This window comes from Motacilla alba, chromosome 12 (genome assembly GCF_015832195.1).
Source record: "Motacilla alba alba isolate MOTALB_02 chromosome 12, Motacilla_alba_V1.0_pri, whole genome shotgun sequence".
Classification (NCBI taxonomy): domain Eukaryota; kingdom Metazoa; phylum Chordata; class Aves; order Passeriformes; family Motacillidae; genus Motacilla; species Motacilla alba.
The window spans coordinates 16,624,590-16,638,734 of NC_052027.1; the positions used below are offsets into that span (position 1 = coordinate 16,624,590).

A 14,145-nucleotide genomic window follows, 5' to 3' on the forward strand; every position below is an offset into this window, starting at 1 on the left:
GAGAGGGATGATCTGGATTGCTGAGCATCATTTACTTACATAAATTATCCTGCAAAAGTGTATAATGAGATGTGTGGGTCATGCTCGAGAATTAAGGACCATTTCAACAAAAGTAATAATTCTGAAAATATCTCAGTGTTTATAATGGACAGGTCCCATGAACTCACAGCATAAAGCTGTGTGGAAGGGCCAGGAGGTGATGTCTGGTAAATCCCAGTTAGACTGAGCAGGAGCTGGGCTTCACCTGTGTGGAACCCCCAGATGTGTGTGTATTCATGGTGCAGGTGGTCTCAGTACTAGACTGTTACAATCTTACAGCTTGAGAAGTGTTCCTGAAATGCTGTTTGTTAAAAAATTTCACTGTGGATAAGTTATACAAAATGATTCCAGCACTTTTTCTTGTATTTTAAGTGTTAAATTGCTTATTTGTGTGTGGGGATATCACTGCCATCCCTGCCCTGCAAGAAACAAGTTTCTGTAAAGGGCTCTTTAATGCAGAAGGGTGACAAAAAGCAGTGGCTGTGCACTGAAATCAGGCGTTTCCCATGGTCCATGTGCTTTAACAGCAGGGATGAGTGGCCCTTGGAGCAAGTTGCCAAAGGAGGCAGTTTGAACACTGTGCTTTCATTTTCTTCAGGCCAAGGGTAAATAATATGCTGGCAAATGTATCAAATGAAGGTTACTGGAGTTGATGCAGTTGTACTGGATAGGATTGAACGGATCTGTGATTATTGGAAGATTTAATGATGTGCTCTCTATTTATTTCTGTGAAAATCTAGGAAGAAAACTGTGGTCAATACTTAGGGGGCTGTTGCACACTAGGGAAAAAATTGCTCATAAAACTTACTTTTACACATAAATTCTCTGTCTTAAGAAGGAATGTCCATGCCTTACCATGCTTTGTGAGTGTTGTTCATTTTGCAGTCTGGCTAAACGTGCTGGTTTTATTCATCAAAGGGCTGCTTAATTTGATTGCTAAGAGTTATATCAATTGAATCTTAATGTATTTGAATTAGTGTCTTGCTTCGAGTAATGCTCTGTGTTGAAGGAGATTGCTTAATTGGTATTCTTGTAACTTCTAGTTCTGAGTGGGTTTTAATGAACTCAGATTTACCAAAGGCAGGGTACCTCTCGGCAAGTTTGCCTTAGCCTTTGCCTGGAGGGGTTGTAATGTGTACCGGTTCTGTGCTTCTTATGTTCACATTATTTTAATGTTATTGCATCATGAATATGCATCAACACAATGTTTTCACATAGCAGACTACTTGCTATTAGAAATCTCTGCTATTCCATGTAATTTTGTATAGACCAGTGAATACTGTCTATAGACTTTGGAATTATAAAAAGCACTGCATTGTTTTTTCATGAAACCCAAATCTACCTGTGTTTTTCTGTTGAAGTATGTACAGGAAAAGCTGATTGGTTTTTTACCATTGTTTGTTTTTCAGCGAGAGGTTCATGGTGAGGTTAAACAAGAACGGAGGCCCCAGGAACCCGGAGAAGATCGATCGAATGTGTGCCCTTTTCACAGTACGTGTCTGTTCCCTTTCTTTTCCCCTACAGGAGTGGGGTTGGAGGTTTCCTGGGGGGAAGGAAACCCAGTTCTTCCTCTCCAATATAATCAGTAGAAGAGAAATAATTTCTAAGTTTTGTTATGGTTTTGACTAAATGTTAACCTAGAAAGTGAATGTACTTCTAAATTATTTTTATGGCTAAGTGAATATTCTGAAGTACTTGCATTTGTTCCTGCAGATAGTGTGAAATTTTGAATATTTTCATTGGATGTGCTGTGCTCTTTGATAACAAAGCATAGGAAAAGGCTGTGATGGCCTGAACATAAAACAGGGCACTTTTTTCTGAATGAAAATCAGACAAGTGTTTTCCCTTGTCCTGTCCCTACATGCCCTTGTCAGAAATCGCTTCTGTGCTGGTCTTAAGTTGTGCTTAAAATTCCCTCAGAATCAGGTGTCAGACCATCATTTTATCTGCTACTTCTTCTCAGAAAGAATCTGAAAATCTAGAGACACTGAAACTTAACAGCTCCTCGCAGAATAACTGTAAGGAATCTCAGATCCCAAGTGTGATAAACACCTTCCATCATGACTCACCTTTAGTTAGTGCACATGCTGGAAGCTCTGTAGCAGAAGTATTTTTACCTTCAGTGAAGAAGAAAGATGGCAGAGCTTTGGTTCTGGCAGTGACACTCTCTGAGGTCAGGCAGGGCTGGACACTGAGCCAGGCATGGTCCCCAGCACTGCTCCCTTCTCTCCCTTAAGAAGGCAGCAGAATTGCTCTTCTTAGGCAGCAGAATAGATCCAGGAGTAAGGGTGCTCTGTTCTGTCTCCATCTGGATCTGAGAGCTGCAGTCCAAAAGTAGCACTGACCTGGATGCTGACATCAGTAGCAGTTCTGGTTTTGGTACCATCAGTGAGGTGCTGCCAGCTGAATGAACATCAGCAAGGTTACAGTGTCACCCCAGAGATGGTAACTCAAACCCTGAGTCTGGCCCTGCTGAGAGAAGGTGGGCAGGGGTTAAGGTTCAGCACTGATGTCTGAGTCAGGTGAAAGGCTGGAGTGCAGCTTTAGAAGCTGCCCTAAGGAATAATCCCAAAAGTCAGCACAGGCTTTGTCTCATCTTGGCACTTTCTGGCCTTTGCGGTTCGTCAATTTGAAAAAGATTTTCAACTTCCCCACCCTCACCCATGCCACACAACTTGGGGTCATGGAACAAGTGTCCTGTTTCTCTCTGTGTGGTGAACAGTGTGAAATAGTTTTGGTCTGGTGATCTGCAAACCAGCCTTTACAGCCTTCAAAAAATAATGACAAATTACAACCAGGGCCATAACAGAGTTCCAGGAGAGACCTGCTGCATATTCTGAGAAGAGCCAGTGTAGTCCAAGAGCAGCCAGCCCTGGGATTGCAGGCATTTGCCAGTGCGGCCCCAATTCTGATCAGAGATACCTCCTGAGCTCCCTTTCCTATTACTATGCAAAAATACCAAAGCTGCTGCAGTCTCAGCTCTCCAGGGTGCTCAGACTCCATCACTGGCTGGTGGAGGTGCTTAGACTCTCACTCATCTGCTACAGAATGTGTATTCTACATTACAAGAATTATAATGAATGTATACTCTATGCAACAAGAATTATAATTGGAAAAATTATCTGTGCAAATGATCTTACACTTCTAAAACAGTATTTTTCATCAATGTGTTCAAAGAACTTTCCAAAGTGTATAGTAAAGGAGCAATAAATATTTGCTTTTGTGGCTAACCATTTTATCTGCAGTGGTCCTGTCTTATAATAATTTCTTAATTATGAAATGCTTCTAAGATAGTTCTGTGATTTTCAGGTCTTCTCCCAAGCTCGTGTTCATCTTGACTTTAAATCTATTTATTTATTTCCTTGCCCTCCCTCACCACACCACAGTATTTCTCTAAAACTCTCATCTTTCCCCAAGGCAAGCAGCCCATATCTTAGATAATTCAAGGGAGCCCTGTCTTTTCCTGCTGTCTCTGTTACTTCTAAGGGTTCAGCTGTCTCCTTGTGTAAGATATCAAAATTACCCAGGCTTGGGTTTACGTCTGCTGTCATATCATAGCAAAGGTGAGAAGCTGCTTGCTCTGGAGATCAAAGCTCACTCAAGCAAACCTCAGCCTGTGCACTCCTTAGAACATTCCTGGGTCTGAATTAAAATGTAATACCCTGTATAAGGTTGTTATTTTTGTTAAATACCTCATTCTCTGTGGCCTGTGGGGTTGGCAGCTGAATTAAAGAACTGATTAGTGGCAGACAGATATCCTTGATTCCAGTGGTTTGGGAGTTGTTATGATGGCGTTTGGGTTTTTTAACACACAAGCAGACCTTTCTAGAAACCATCATTGTAAAGAATTAACCATTGTTGTAGAGTAACTCTTGCATACCCAGTACAGGTGGGAAAATTTAGGGGTGATTTTCTAAAAAGCCATTCAGTTAGAATTGTAATGAAATTATGTTGTGGATCAGTCAGTATCATTTAGGAAGCTCAGAAGGATGTGGGAGATACCCACAAATATCCACCCTGTGGATGCAGTCCTAAGAGTAAGCAGTAAATGTGGTTTATCCTCTCCTGCTCCTAGGAGATGTACATGGATTCTCTGCAGAGAAATCATCTGAAAACTTCCTCACAGGGGTTGGGGCTTTGGATTGTTTGGTCCATGTCATAGTAACAATTTCTTGCCTTATAAAAAGCCTGTGCTGCACAAACTGAAATGCAAGGCCATCTGGGCCCACATTTTTTGTCTTTTGCCTGTGACACTTTATTTGTGAAGTTGGAAAGGCAACTAAAGTGTGAACCCATCAATATGTTCATGCCCTGCCATTTTCTGATGTTTTGACAGCTGCCCTTTGAAAAAATAATTCTTTAAATTGCTGTTAATTAGAACTGGCAATCTGATGGTATAATAAAATTCCCACTGTCAAAGCACAGATATTTTCAGGAATCTATTGCTCTCTAGAGCATTAAGTATTACCTCCAAGTTTTTTTGCTTTTTGAAATGCCTTGTCAGGCATTTCTGAGATTAAAACTATGTCACATCCCTTTTAGTGTGGAACTTCATGTCTCCAAGACATGCAAGATAAACGCTACCATATGTTACCCTGGTATGTTGGGTGATGGAGAAAGCCTAGAAAGTGTGTTCCCTTCTTGGTGCAGCAGCAAAATCAAGCCTGAGGAGGAAATGCTAAGGATGTTTTATGTAGCTTCATTTTCTGGCTCTGGAGGGACAGATCTGCTGGTCAGCAGCATCCCAAACAGTGGCTCTGCAGCTCCCTGCTTATGCTGCCCTGGGAAATACAGAGCTGCTTTTAGAGAGCAAGGAACCACACACTGATTACTTGCCTGCTGTCATTTAGCAATGTAACACAATTGGGAAGGGATTGAAACTTCTCCTTAGGATTAATTCCCTTTATGCCTAGTTCTGAGTCACTGTGCCAGCTTTTGCTGTGCTGTGTGGCTCCGGAGTCTGGAGTTGCATTGCCATCATAATCTCACTGGTTGGGGTTTGGGTTCTCAAGTCACATGAGAAAGAAATTCCCTGTGTGATTTAAGGTTCATGTTTTAGCTTTCAGAAAATGCAGGTTTTAATTCTAAATTGGTTCAGATTAGGGATGGCAGATCTTAGATGTCCACAGTTTAAACTTCTTCCTCTCTTTATATAAAAATAGCATTATTTCCTTTTACAGTGGTTATAATACTACGTAGTTGAGGAGCTTTTTGAAGAAAACCATGAGATTTTATCAGAATCAGAGACTGTTCCAGTTAATTTTTGTGTAAGTAGTACCTGACAGTGAGATGGCAGCACTCAGTAGAGAAAGAGGCAGCAGCTGTCGCTGCAGAGCACAAGGAGCCTTTTTCCATCAGTCCAAAACAGGGATGAATATTCCCCCAGGACACAGTATCTGGTTAAAGTCTTGTCTGGGAGGTGAGTGCCATAGGGAAAACTGGGTTTTAGGAAGAAATGTTTCTTAGACCTTTCCTGTAACTAAAAACATCAAATGCAGGAGGATTGTCTCAGAAGTTGCTGGTTGTTTATGAAGTTATCAGTGAAAAGTACAACATACCAAGGAAATTGCAGTTAAGGGAGCTTCTGACACGTGAATGCAAAATGCTGCAGTAATGACTTATTGAAAAGTGTCCTATGTGTGTTTTCTTAATTTATTTCTTTATTTTTAAATTTTTCTCAGAGTCACTAACACTTATTTGTCTTCATTAACTTCAGCTTTCCTTTTGCTCTTCTGTAGGTTCTCCTTTTCCTGTTGTTCGGTTTTTCTTGAAGCTTATTTTTAAAATTCTTGGCCTGCTTTTCTGTAACATGGGATTTCAGAGTTTTCATCCACATTTATAGTTGCAGGCACTTATGTTGGAATGTCTCTCTTTTTTTCTAATCCTTCAGGATCTCAGCAGCAAGGACATGAAGAGGGATTTGTACATAGTTGCCCACGTAATCCGAATAGGTACAGTATGATTTAGTGGTTGAAATATATGTAATAAACAGAGCTCTTCGAGTATTTGGAAATGTATGTTTTAATTAGCTGACTTTATAATGATTTATACATTTAGAAAACTCAGTCATAGACTGATTGACATTCAGACCATATGGAGCTAAGTGTTAGAAAGTTACTGATGACTGTTTAACAGTGATTTTGTTTTTCTGAGTCTGAAACAGAATTTTTGATTAAACACCACATTAAACAGGAGAGAGACAAAGTACAAAGGCTTTTTGTTTAATGTTTAAAAATTTCAAATGAGATCTTTTTACTGGTGATATAGCTGGGTTACAGGGCAGGACATCTGCCTGACCATCCACTTTGAGTAAATCAGAGGTTGTTAGACAAATATATGTCAAGATTTGTTTGCTGCTCTAGGAGTCTGTGGTGCAAGTACGTATTTTACCTGTGTTAAGTATAATTTATTTTAAATATTAGGCCTAAAATGTTAACAGAGTAGAGTAGGAGCAGCAGAGACAGTTTCCTCAGCTGTATTATTGTACACAAGTGAGCGGTGCCGTGCCATTTGTGTGTTTCAGGTGACTGAAGAATGGCCAGGCAGTGTTTGCAAGGAAAGGGTTTTTAGGCCTGTTGCCAGCCCAGTCACTGCTCACAACTTTTACCAGCCACAGGCACCTTTTCTGAAGTGCAGCAGCTGTAAGCAGAGCTTTGTGTGTTGTGCTGGGAGTGGCAGTGTGCCTTCAGAGCCACAAATGTGGCAGAGAGCTCGGGGTTTCATTATCTGACTTCCTGTGTCTCAAGAGCCTACACGTCAGAATTGCTCTGTTATCACTTGAGGTGATAAATGAAGCCTGTGGAAAGATGCTGTATTAACCTTGATTCAAGGGCTGGGCAAATTATTATGTGTAATGTTACAAGTTCACTTTGATTATCACAGTGATTTTTCTGGCCTTGGCACCTTTTGCTCCATTTTAAAACTGCCTCAGTAAGAGGATGTTAATCACTGAGCAGCTTTGTACCTCAGGATTCTCCTTCCTGTGCTCCAGGAAGGATCCATCCAAACATGATAAACAACCAATATGAAATATTACAAGTGTTATATACAATATACAATACATTCCCTTAAAGCAGTTGAATAACATGAGAATTTGTGCAAATAGTGCACTCTAAGGAAGTGCACAGTGAATCTCTCTGTGGGTCAGACTGATGAGTGCAGCCATATTCTTGGCTCATCCACAGATAATTTGTAGTCAGCCCAGCTGGATGCAAATATGTGTCATGGAGCTGCAAATCAAAGCTGGCCAGACATGACGCTTTTCACTTTGCCCTTGGCTGGTTTTGGCTGAGTGAGGTGTAGGTTCAAATGGACCCCTGGGTTTGAAAAGTTTGAGTGAAAAGGGAGTGGTGGGTTGACATCAGGTGCCCTCCAAGCCTCTCTGTCACTGCCCCTCATCAGCAGGATGGGGCTAGGGAGTAAATAAGATGGAAGAAAATTCATGGGTGAAGATAAAGGCAGTCTGATAAAGCAAAGGCCATGAGCAGAAGCAAAGGAAAGCAAACGATTCATTCTCTTCTTTCCATCAGCCATCAATGTCCAGCCACTTCCCAGGAAGCCAGGCTTCAGTCTGTATAAAGCCAAACCTCGCAGTGTCCCATGTCCCCACTCCTCCGTTCCCTTGTGTTGCAGAGCAGATGTCACGTGGTTTGGGACATCCCTTGGCCAGTGTGGGTCAGCTGTTCTGGCTGTGTCCTCTCCCAGATCTGCCCTCCATACTCCTGGAGAGGAGGAAGTTGCAGAGGCAGCCCTGGTGCTGTGCCAGTCCTGCCCAGCGTCCCTGGGCTGTCACCAGCACAGCCCAGCACTTGGGGCTGGGGCAAAAAAAGAGCCAGGCAGTAGTGTCACCTGCAGCCTGGAGCTGAAAGTCCTGGGTGCAGTGAACGCAGCGGGCAGGATGTGGCTGTGTGTCCGTCCCTGATGTTCGAGTTTCCCTCCTTTCAGGCCGCATGTTGCTCAATGACTCCAAGAAAGGGCCCCCCCACCTGCACTACCGGCGCCCCTACGGCTGCGCGGTGCTCAGCATCATGGATGTGCTCCAGTCCATCTCGGAAATCAAGGAGGAAAAGGACTTTGTGCTCAAAGTTTACACGTGAGTAACTCCTAGAAGGAAGTTTTTTGCTTCTTTATTATTCCGGCAGCTCATAAAAACTAATGAATACTATCCACAGAGGTTTCAGGTGTGTGAAATGCTTCAGAAGTTATTGAATATTGCCCAAATCTATGTGACTTGCAAAGCTGCTCTTTTATTAATGTGAATTATTTAAAATCTGCTGAGCTCAAACCCAAAGAAATGTGCTGCATTTCATCTGATGAAGGGAATAATAACTCATGCCTCATCTGCTATTCCTTACCACTCATGGTAACCAACAAAAGAAGTAGAAAACAACTGAAGTCAACAGTGTGTGACCAAAATTCTCAAAACAAATCAACATTTTTTGAGCAGGAATCTGTCTTCAGTTATTTGTGATTTTGAACTTTGAACTAACATTCTTATTATGAAATGTGGTCTCACAGTTGTAATAAAGAGGCCACAGACAAACTGTCTGGAGACTGCAGGGAATATTTAGATCCCTTGTCAGTGAGGATAAATACTGGCAAGATCTGCTTTGCAGATGGGCTGAGGCACAGCTGACACTGCTTTGTGGTCTGTGGCCACTATTGGGAGTAATAAGATAATTTGGTGGGTTCTGGAACTTTGTCATTCTTTGAGACATGCATTCAGCAGCAGAAAATGTGACCTTCAAGGAAAACTAAATGAAAAAATGTCTTACTGTTCACTGAAGATTATTGGGTGTCTCTTCATACATTAAAAATCTCTTAAGTCCAAACAAAAGTCTGTCAGAGTCAGCTCTTTCATTACTCTTGCCAAAAGTTATGAAAGCTGTAGCAAAAATGTCAAATTATAGGGAAGAAAATGGTCCTCTTTCGTCTCTCTGTCAGTAGAATCTGGCCAGTCTTGGCCTTTTGTCACATTCAGGTTCAGCTTATCTCAGAGCAGTGGGTTTTGGCTGTGTGGTTCTATTGGTTTTGTAGATATGGTGTTAATATATTGCAAATGCAACATTTTGAATGTTTACAGAAATGGAACATTCTGATTATTAGATTTCTGTTTTGTTGCCCATTTAATGCTTCTTTAGCTCCTGAAAAATAGAACAGAAAAAACTTGTTGAAACACTGGACTTTGTCAGTGACAAGTGGAGTCACACAGCCCTTCGGAGCAACCCGAAGTCTTGGTACAGTGATGGAATAAAAGTCTCAGGAAACAGAGCTTCCCTTTTCTTCCTGCTCATCTGCAGTGCTCTGGTAGTGTGGATTCCCTTCACAGCACCCAGAGCACCAACAGTTTCTGCCCAAATTCCTCAGCACATTTGCACCAGTTGTTCCTCAGCCCCTGGCTGAATTCAGCTCTGTAATCAGATGTTTGTAATTCTGTCTCACTCTCCTGGGCTGCTCTAAGGCTTGTACAGCATTCTTTTATGTTGCTGCTGTTTGCAGTGTTCTGTGTAAACCTCCAGCAGAAATATTCAGGGGGGAGCATGGATATATCTGAGGGGCACCAGCTCATTCCCTTTGCAGCTTTGATAGCTGTTGGTCTTTCATGACAGAGTTGTCACAGGTTTGTCTCTTGCATCTTCTCTTTGCTCATTCCTTTTGCTAACCTGCCTTTTCCTGTTCGTTGGCTGCAATTGAAATGACAGGGTTTTGTCCTTTGGAAGTCTAAAGTTGAATATGAGTGCTTTAACAGCCCTGAACTGATTTCCTTACCTGCTGCTCTTATTTTGATTACTGTTAAAATGCCTCGGGCCAACTCCTAAACATCATAACGATGAAGTAAGGAGAGAGGTGTATTTGTACTTTTCAAGGAGCAGTAAAAAGCATTCCTTTTATACACTATGTGGTTAAAGCTTACAGATGCCACAAATGAGGCAGCTAGAAAAGCCTTTTCACAGGGAGAAGCTGGAAAAAATTTGAAAGACTGAAAACCTAACAAAGGCTGAAACAAATACATGGTCTGTAAATGGAGGCTTCTGCTGAATCCACAAGAGAATGCTTATGGGAGGGGGAAAAAAATCAATTTACTTCACCAGTCTTTCTCAGCTTGCCTTATTATTGTTAAAGATTTATGTCTGAAAAATATTTTTTTTCTCACAATTGAGATTTTTCTCTTTGTTAATCCCACAGTCATGTTAAAATCTCCCTAAGAGGATAGAGTACCACTGCTGCAGTTATAAGCTCATTATGCAAAATCATTTTTATTATTCTTTTTAATATATATGTAAAATAATTTAAAAGTGAGATGAAAGTTAAATTCTCAGTCCATTTTTTCTGAAGTAACTTAATATTTTGTATTAATTTTTATCTTTATTCAATTTTTTTGCTCACTGAACGTTACTCTTACTGTTCATCTTACAATTCCCCTGAAAACTTCATGCATTTCTCTTCCATATTCACTTTTTCTGTTTGTTTTTTTTTCTGTCCTATTTTCTTTCAGTCTTTTTTTTCCTCTTTCTCCAGCCCTAGGTCTTGAAATTCTTCCCTGTTAATGCCTGAATGCCTTTCCCTTTTGCTATTCCATTGCTGCTGTTTGCCCAGCTGGACAAGAGCTCCCATCCCATTGCTGTCCCCAGCTGCTGTGGGATGGAAAACATTCCAAATGTGCATTTGCTGCACAACCAGCCAGCCTCAAAGGTGAAGGATGGCTCAGGAGTGAATTCTTATTTAAAGGAGAAATAGGCTCTTTTATCTACTTGCTATTTGGACAAGTGAAATGTGAGCACAGTGAGACACATTCCAAGTGTTTCCAGGCCAGCCTGTCAAAGCTGGGGGAAGATCTTCCTTCCTGGCACTCAGGAAATGCAACTTCCACTGGCACTTGGTACAAAACTGGCTTTAAGCTGCCTTTAAGTTGATTTTGGGATGACTTGGTTGCAGATTAATTTGCAGGCATAAGTCATTGGAGGCTGAAACCTATTTTAACTTGCACTGCATAGGCTGGTACAGCAACTAAAAAACCAGCACAAGTTGGACATTTATCTGTTAGGGTGAGGAGGGAGGATGGTATGGAGTTTGTGCTATAGGTTCTCTCTCTGCTTTTAGGAGAACATTATTTGGAGTAGGACAAATGACTTCTAATGTGTTGACAATGTGAAGATAATTTTTTTTTTTTTTCTTGATGAGTGAGCTGAATTAGCACGCAACATCTCAATTATTGGCAGGTGTCCTGTCCATTGGTGCCTTAGCTCTGCTGTGATTTGGTGTTGAGGGATTGTTCTGGGAGGTGCCAATACAGTCCATTGACCATCCTGTGCAGTTCTGCTAGGTCACTTCATGCTGATCTGCCTTGTGTGACTGTTTGGGAACTGGTGTCTCCTCCCAGAAGGGACACTACTTACAGGAGGTGGGCAGTAGAGCAAGTGAAATGTTCTCTGTGTTTCATTTGTTCAGAGTTCTCTGTTCCTTTTGCTGTTCTAAGAACATTTCGGGGTGTCAGTAATTGTGCCATCACAGGCTTTGGGGGTTACCTAATTACTCTTGGCAGTACATGGTTTTTCAAGACTGAAGCTGTAGGAAATCACCAGTTCCTCCTTGTAGATAGCCTGAATTCCTTCTGCCGTGCTGTTCTTCAGTTACATAATGCAGCAAACAAAAACATCCCCACTGTCTTCACAGGAGCTGCTGTGTGTCTTACTCTGGCTGTGCTGACATGTTATACTCTTGGGAGGAAGCAAAAAAGGGAAAAATTGTAATATCCTTGGAGAAGTTTTACAAAGTGATTTATTTCTCAGAACTCCTCGGAGCTGAAAGCTTGGAGTATTAGCTTTACTTTTTTTTTAACCTTTAAGAGTCAATAGGACAGAAGTTTAATTAAAGGGTTTAATCCAATTGCTTTTCAGGAGAAATGAGATTCGCTATTGCTGCTGAGTTAAAAATTGCTGACTTTGTGGGGTATCATTGAATCTTGCCATTGTGATTTAAGTAAAGCACAGATGTATTTAAAATGCAGTTAGACTTGAGCAACATACTGCTTTTCCTTTCTTTTTTAACCAGTAGCACTCTTTGTGGTAAAGGTGCCTTTTTTCACATGGGGGAAGATTATATGGCTCATCTTCCATTTAAAAGCTTGATAATGAAGGCCACTTCAGTTCTCTGCCTTTCTCTCCTCAGTCTGAGGTCTCTCCCATCTGTGGGACAGTAGCCTGTGGCCTCAGAATGGGGGGATGGTTTCCTTGGTTCCTGTCTCAGTGGCACTTCAGTTCCTGCCTGTTGTGCTTTGGACCCTGAACAGGAGTGTAGCACTCATTTTCTACATGACAATTCAGACAGAATGTCCAGAGCTTGCTTCATTCTGTCATAATCTGAAGAGGGGAACAATGGCTTTTATGACAGAAGAGTCACCGCCAGCTCCAAAGTGTCAATTGAAGGGACATAACTATTAGAGAATATTTTGTTTCCTTCCACTTTTAAAAATAAGAGTTATGTGGCATTTCTCTCATTCATCTGAACCCTACAAGCTTTCGTATTATCTCTACAGCAAGGTTGACTGTTGTGTTCTAAGACGGTTCAGTGAAAGCATTTCACTTGAATTAGTGTTCTTTTCTTTTAGGTGTAACAATGAAAACGAATGGTGCCAGATCCATGAAAACATCATCCGCAAGTCCAGCACCAAGTACACAGCCCCCAGCTCCAACTATGGTAAATATCTCCTGGGGCTTGTTTGTCAGAGCCACAGCTGAACATCTCCTGTAGGAAACAGCTGATTATTTGTAGCAGAGAAATTCACTGAGAGATGTGAGGTTTTCCTTTCGTAGCTAATGACAGATAAATAGGGAAAGTAAAACCTGTCTTATCTGTTTACCTCGTGTAATGATGTATGTAGCTGCTAATTCAGAGATATCACTGCTCTCCCATTCCCAGTGAAGCAGCTGATAGGGTACAGTTCAGCTTCATTACAGCCAGTTCTGCAGTCATTACCAAATGCCTGAATCATGCTGATGTCCAACTACTGAATTTGTCTTAATTTTGCTTGTTTGTATATTGAGACACTAGTGGAATATGCAGTGCACACTCCCATAGAAGAGATTAAACACGACAATAAGCAAATAAAACATTTTGCAGCTATGGAATTTTACTGTGTGTAAAGCTGGTTTCATTCCCTGCTGCTCCTCCTGTTACAGTTAAAGTTATCCACTAGTCATTTTTAAAAGATCTTCCTAAATTCTTTGTAACTTTGAAAACTTGAGCAACATGTCTGAACTTCCAAATTTGCTGGAAGTTCAGACACGTATACTGGAATTTTATACTGGAATTTTTGAAATTTATGTTCATTGGTTTGTTTTTTAATAGCAGACAAGGATATAAAATGAAGTTTTCCTGTAAGTGGCAAAAATAGTCAAGGCTGATTTCTAATGAACATGTCTCTTGTGTGCTGTGAAACCTTCTGTACACACAGACACCCTCATACATGATATTCAAAGGGCTTGGATGTTTTCCATGGTTTCAGAGCCTGTGTTTTCCCTGCAGTGCTCTCCTGCCTACCCAGCTGGGCAGTTGCAAGTCCATGCTTTGGCAGCTTTTGAGTACATACATGCTGACTGTCCAGCTGGCTGGTTGGCCTCTGTTTTCCTTCATTTTAAGGCTTTATCCTCATTTTTTTCATCCCAACGCCCAGTATTCATTAAATGGATACAGTCTTCGTGTAATCTGGGTATCTATTTATTTGCCAAATTTGACTGAAGCCAAACAACAGGCTTGAAAATCATTTCAGGGGGAGAAAGCAGGAAGTGGGTGGGAGGTACACAATAGTCCTGGTTTTGTTTCCCTGGTAACTTGTCTGAGAAAATGGTGACTGAATATTGGTCACAAAGCCCAGATACTGAGCTTAGGAAAGAGCAGGACTTTGGCTCGTGCAAGAATGAGCAGCCAAGGCAGGGTTTGGTTTGGTGTGGGTTGTTTTGGGCAGTGAATAGAGAGGACAGAAAGAACTCTTGCCCAAGTGACACTGAAGGATATAAAGAATGTGGAAAATTGCTCTGTGCAGGTAATTCTCATGGATATGTGGAGCTGGTAGTGTGTGCACAGCAGGTGAGACTGGGCTTGACTGGC

The 14,145-nt window shown here is 41.4% G+C and overlaps 1 protein-coding gene across 11 annotated transcripts in view; it reads left to right on the forward strand.

Annotated features, from left to right (window-relative positions):
* DOCK3 (dedicator of cytokinesis 3) overlaps positions 1-14,145 on the forward strand; it is a 185,898-nt gene that overhangs the window by 91,841 nt on the left and 79,912 nt on the right. For all 11 annotated transcript variants that reach the window (XM_038149579.1, XM_038149585.1, XM_038149580.1 and 8 more), the window contains exons 10-13: positions 1,449-1,530; positions 5,930-5,990; positions 7,984-8,131; positions 12,647-12,735. In XM_038149579.1, coding sequence (XP_038005507.1) covers positions 1,449-1,530; positions 5,930-5,990; positions 7,984-8,131; positions 12,647-12,735 — 380 coding nt within the window. The remainder of the gene's footprint in view (positions 1-1,448; positions 1,531-5,929; positions 5,991-7,983; positions 8,132-12,646; positions 12,736-14,145) is intronic.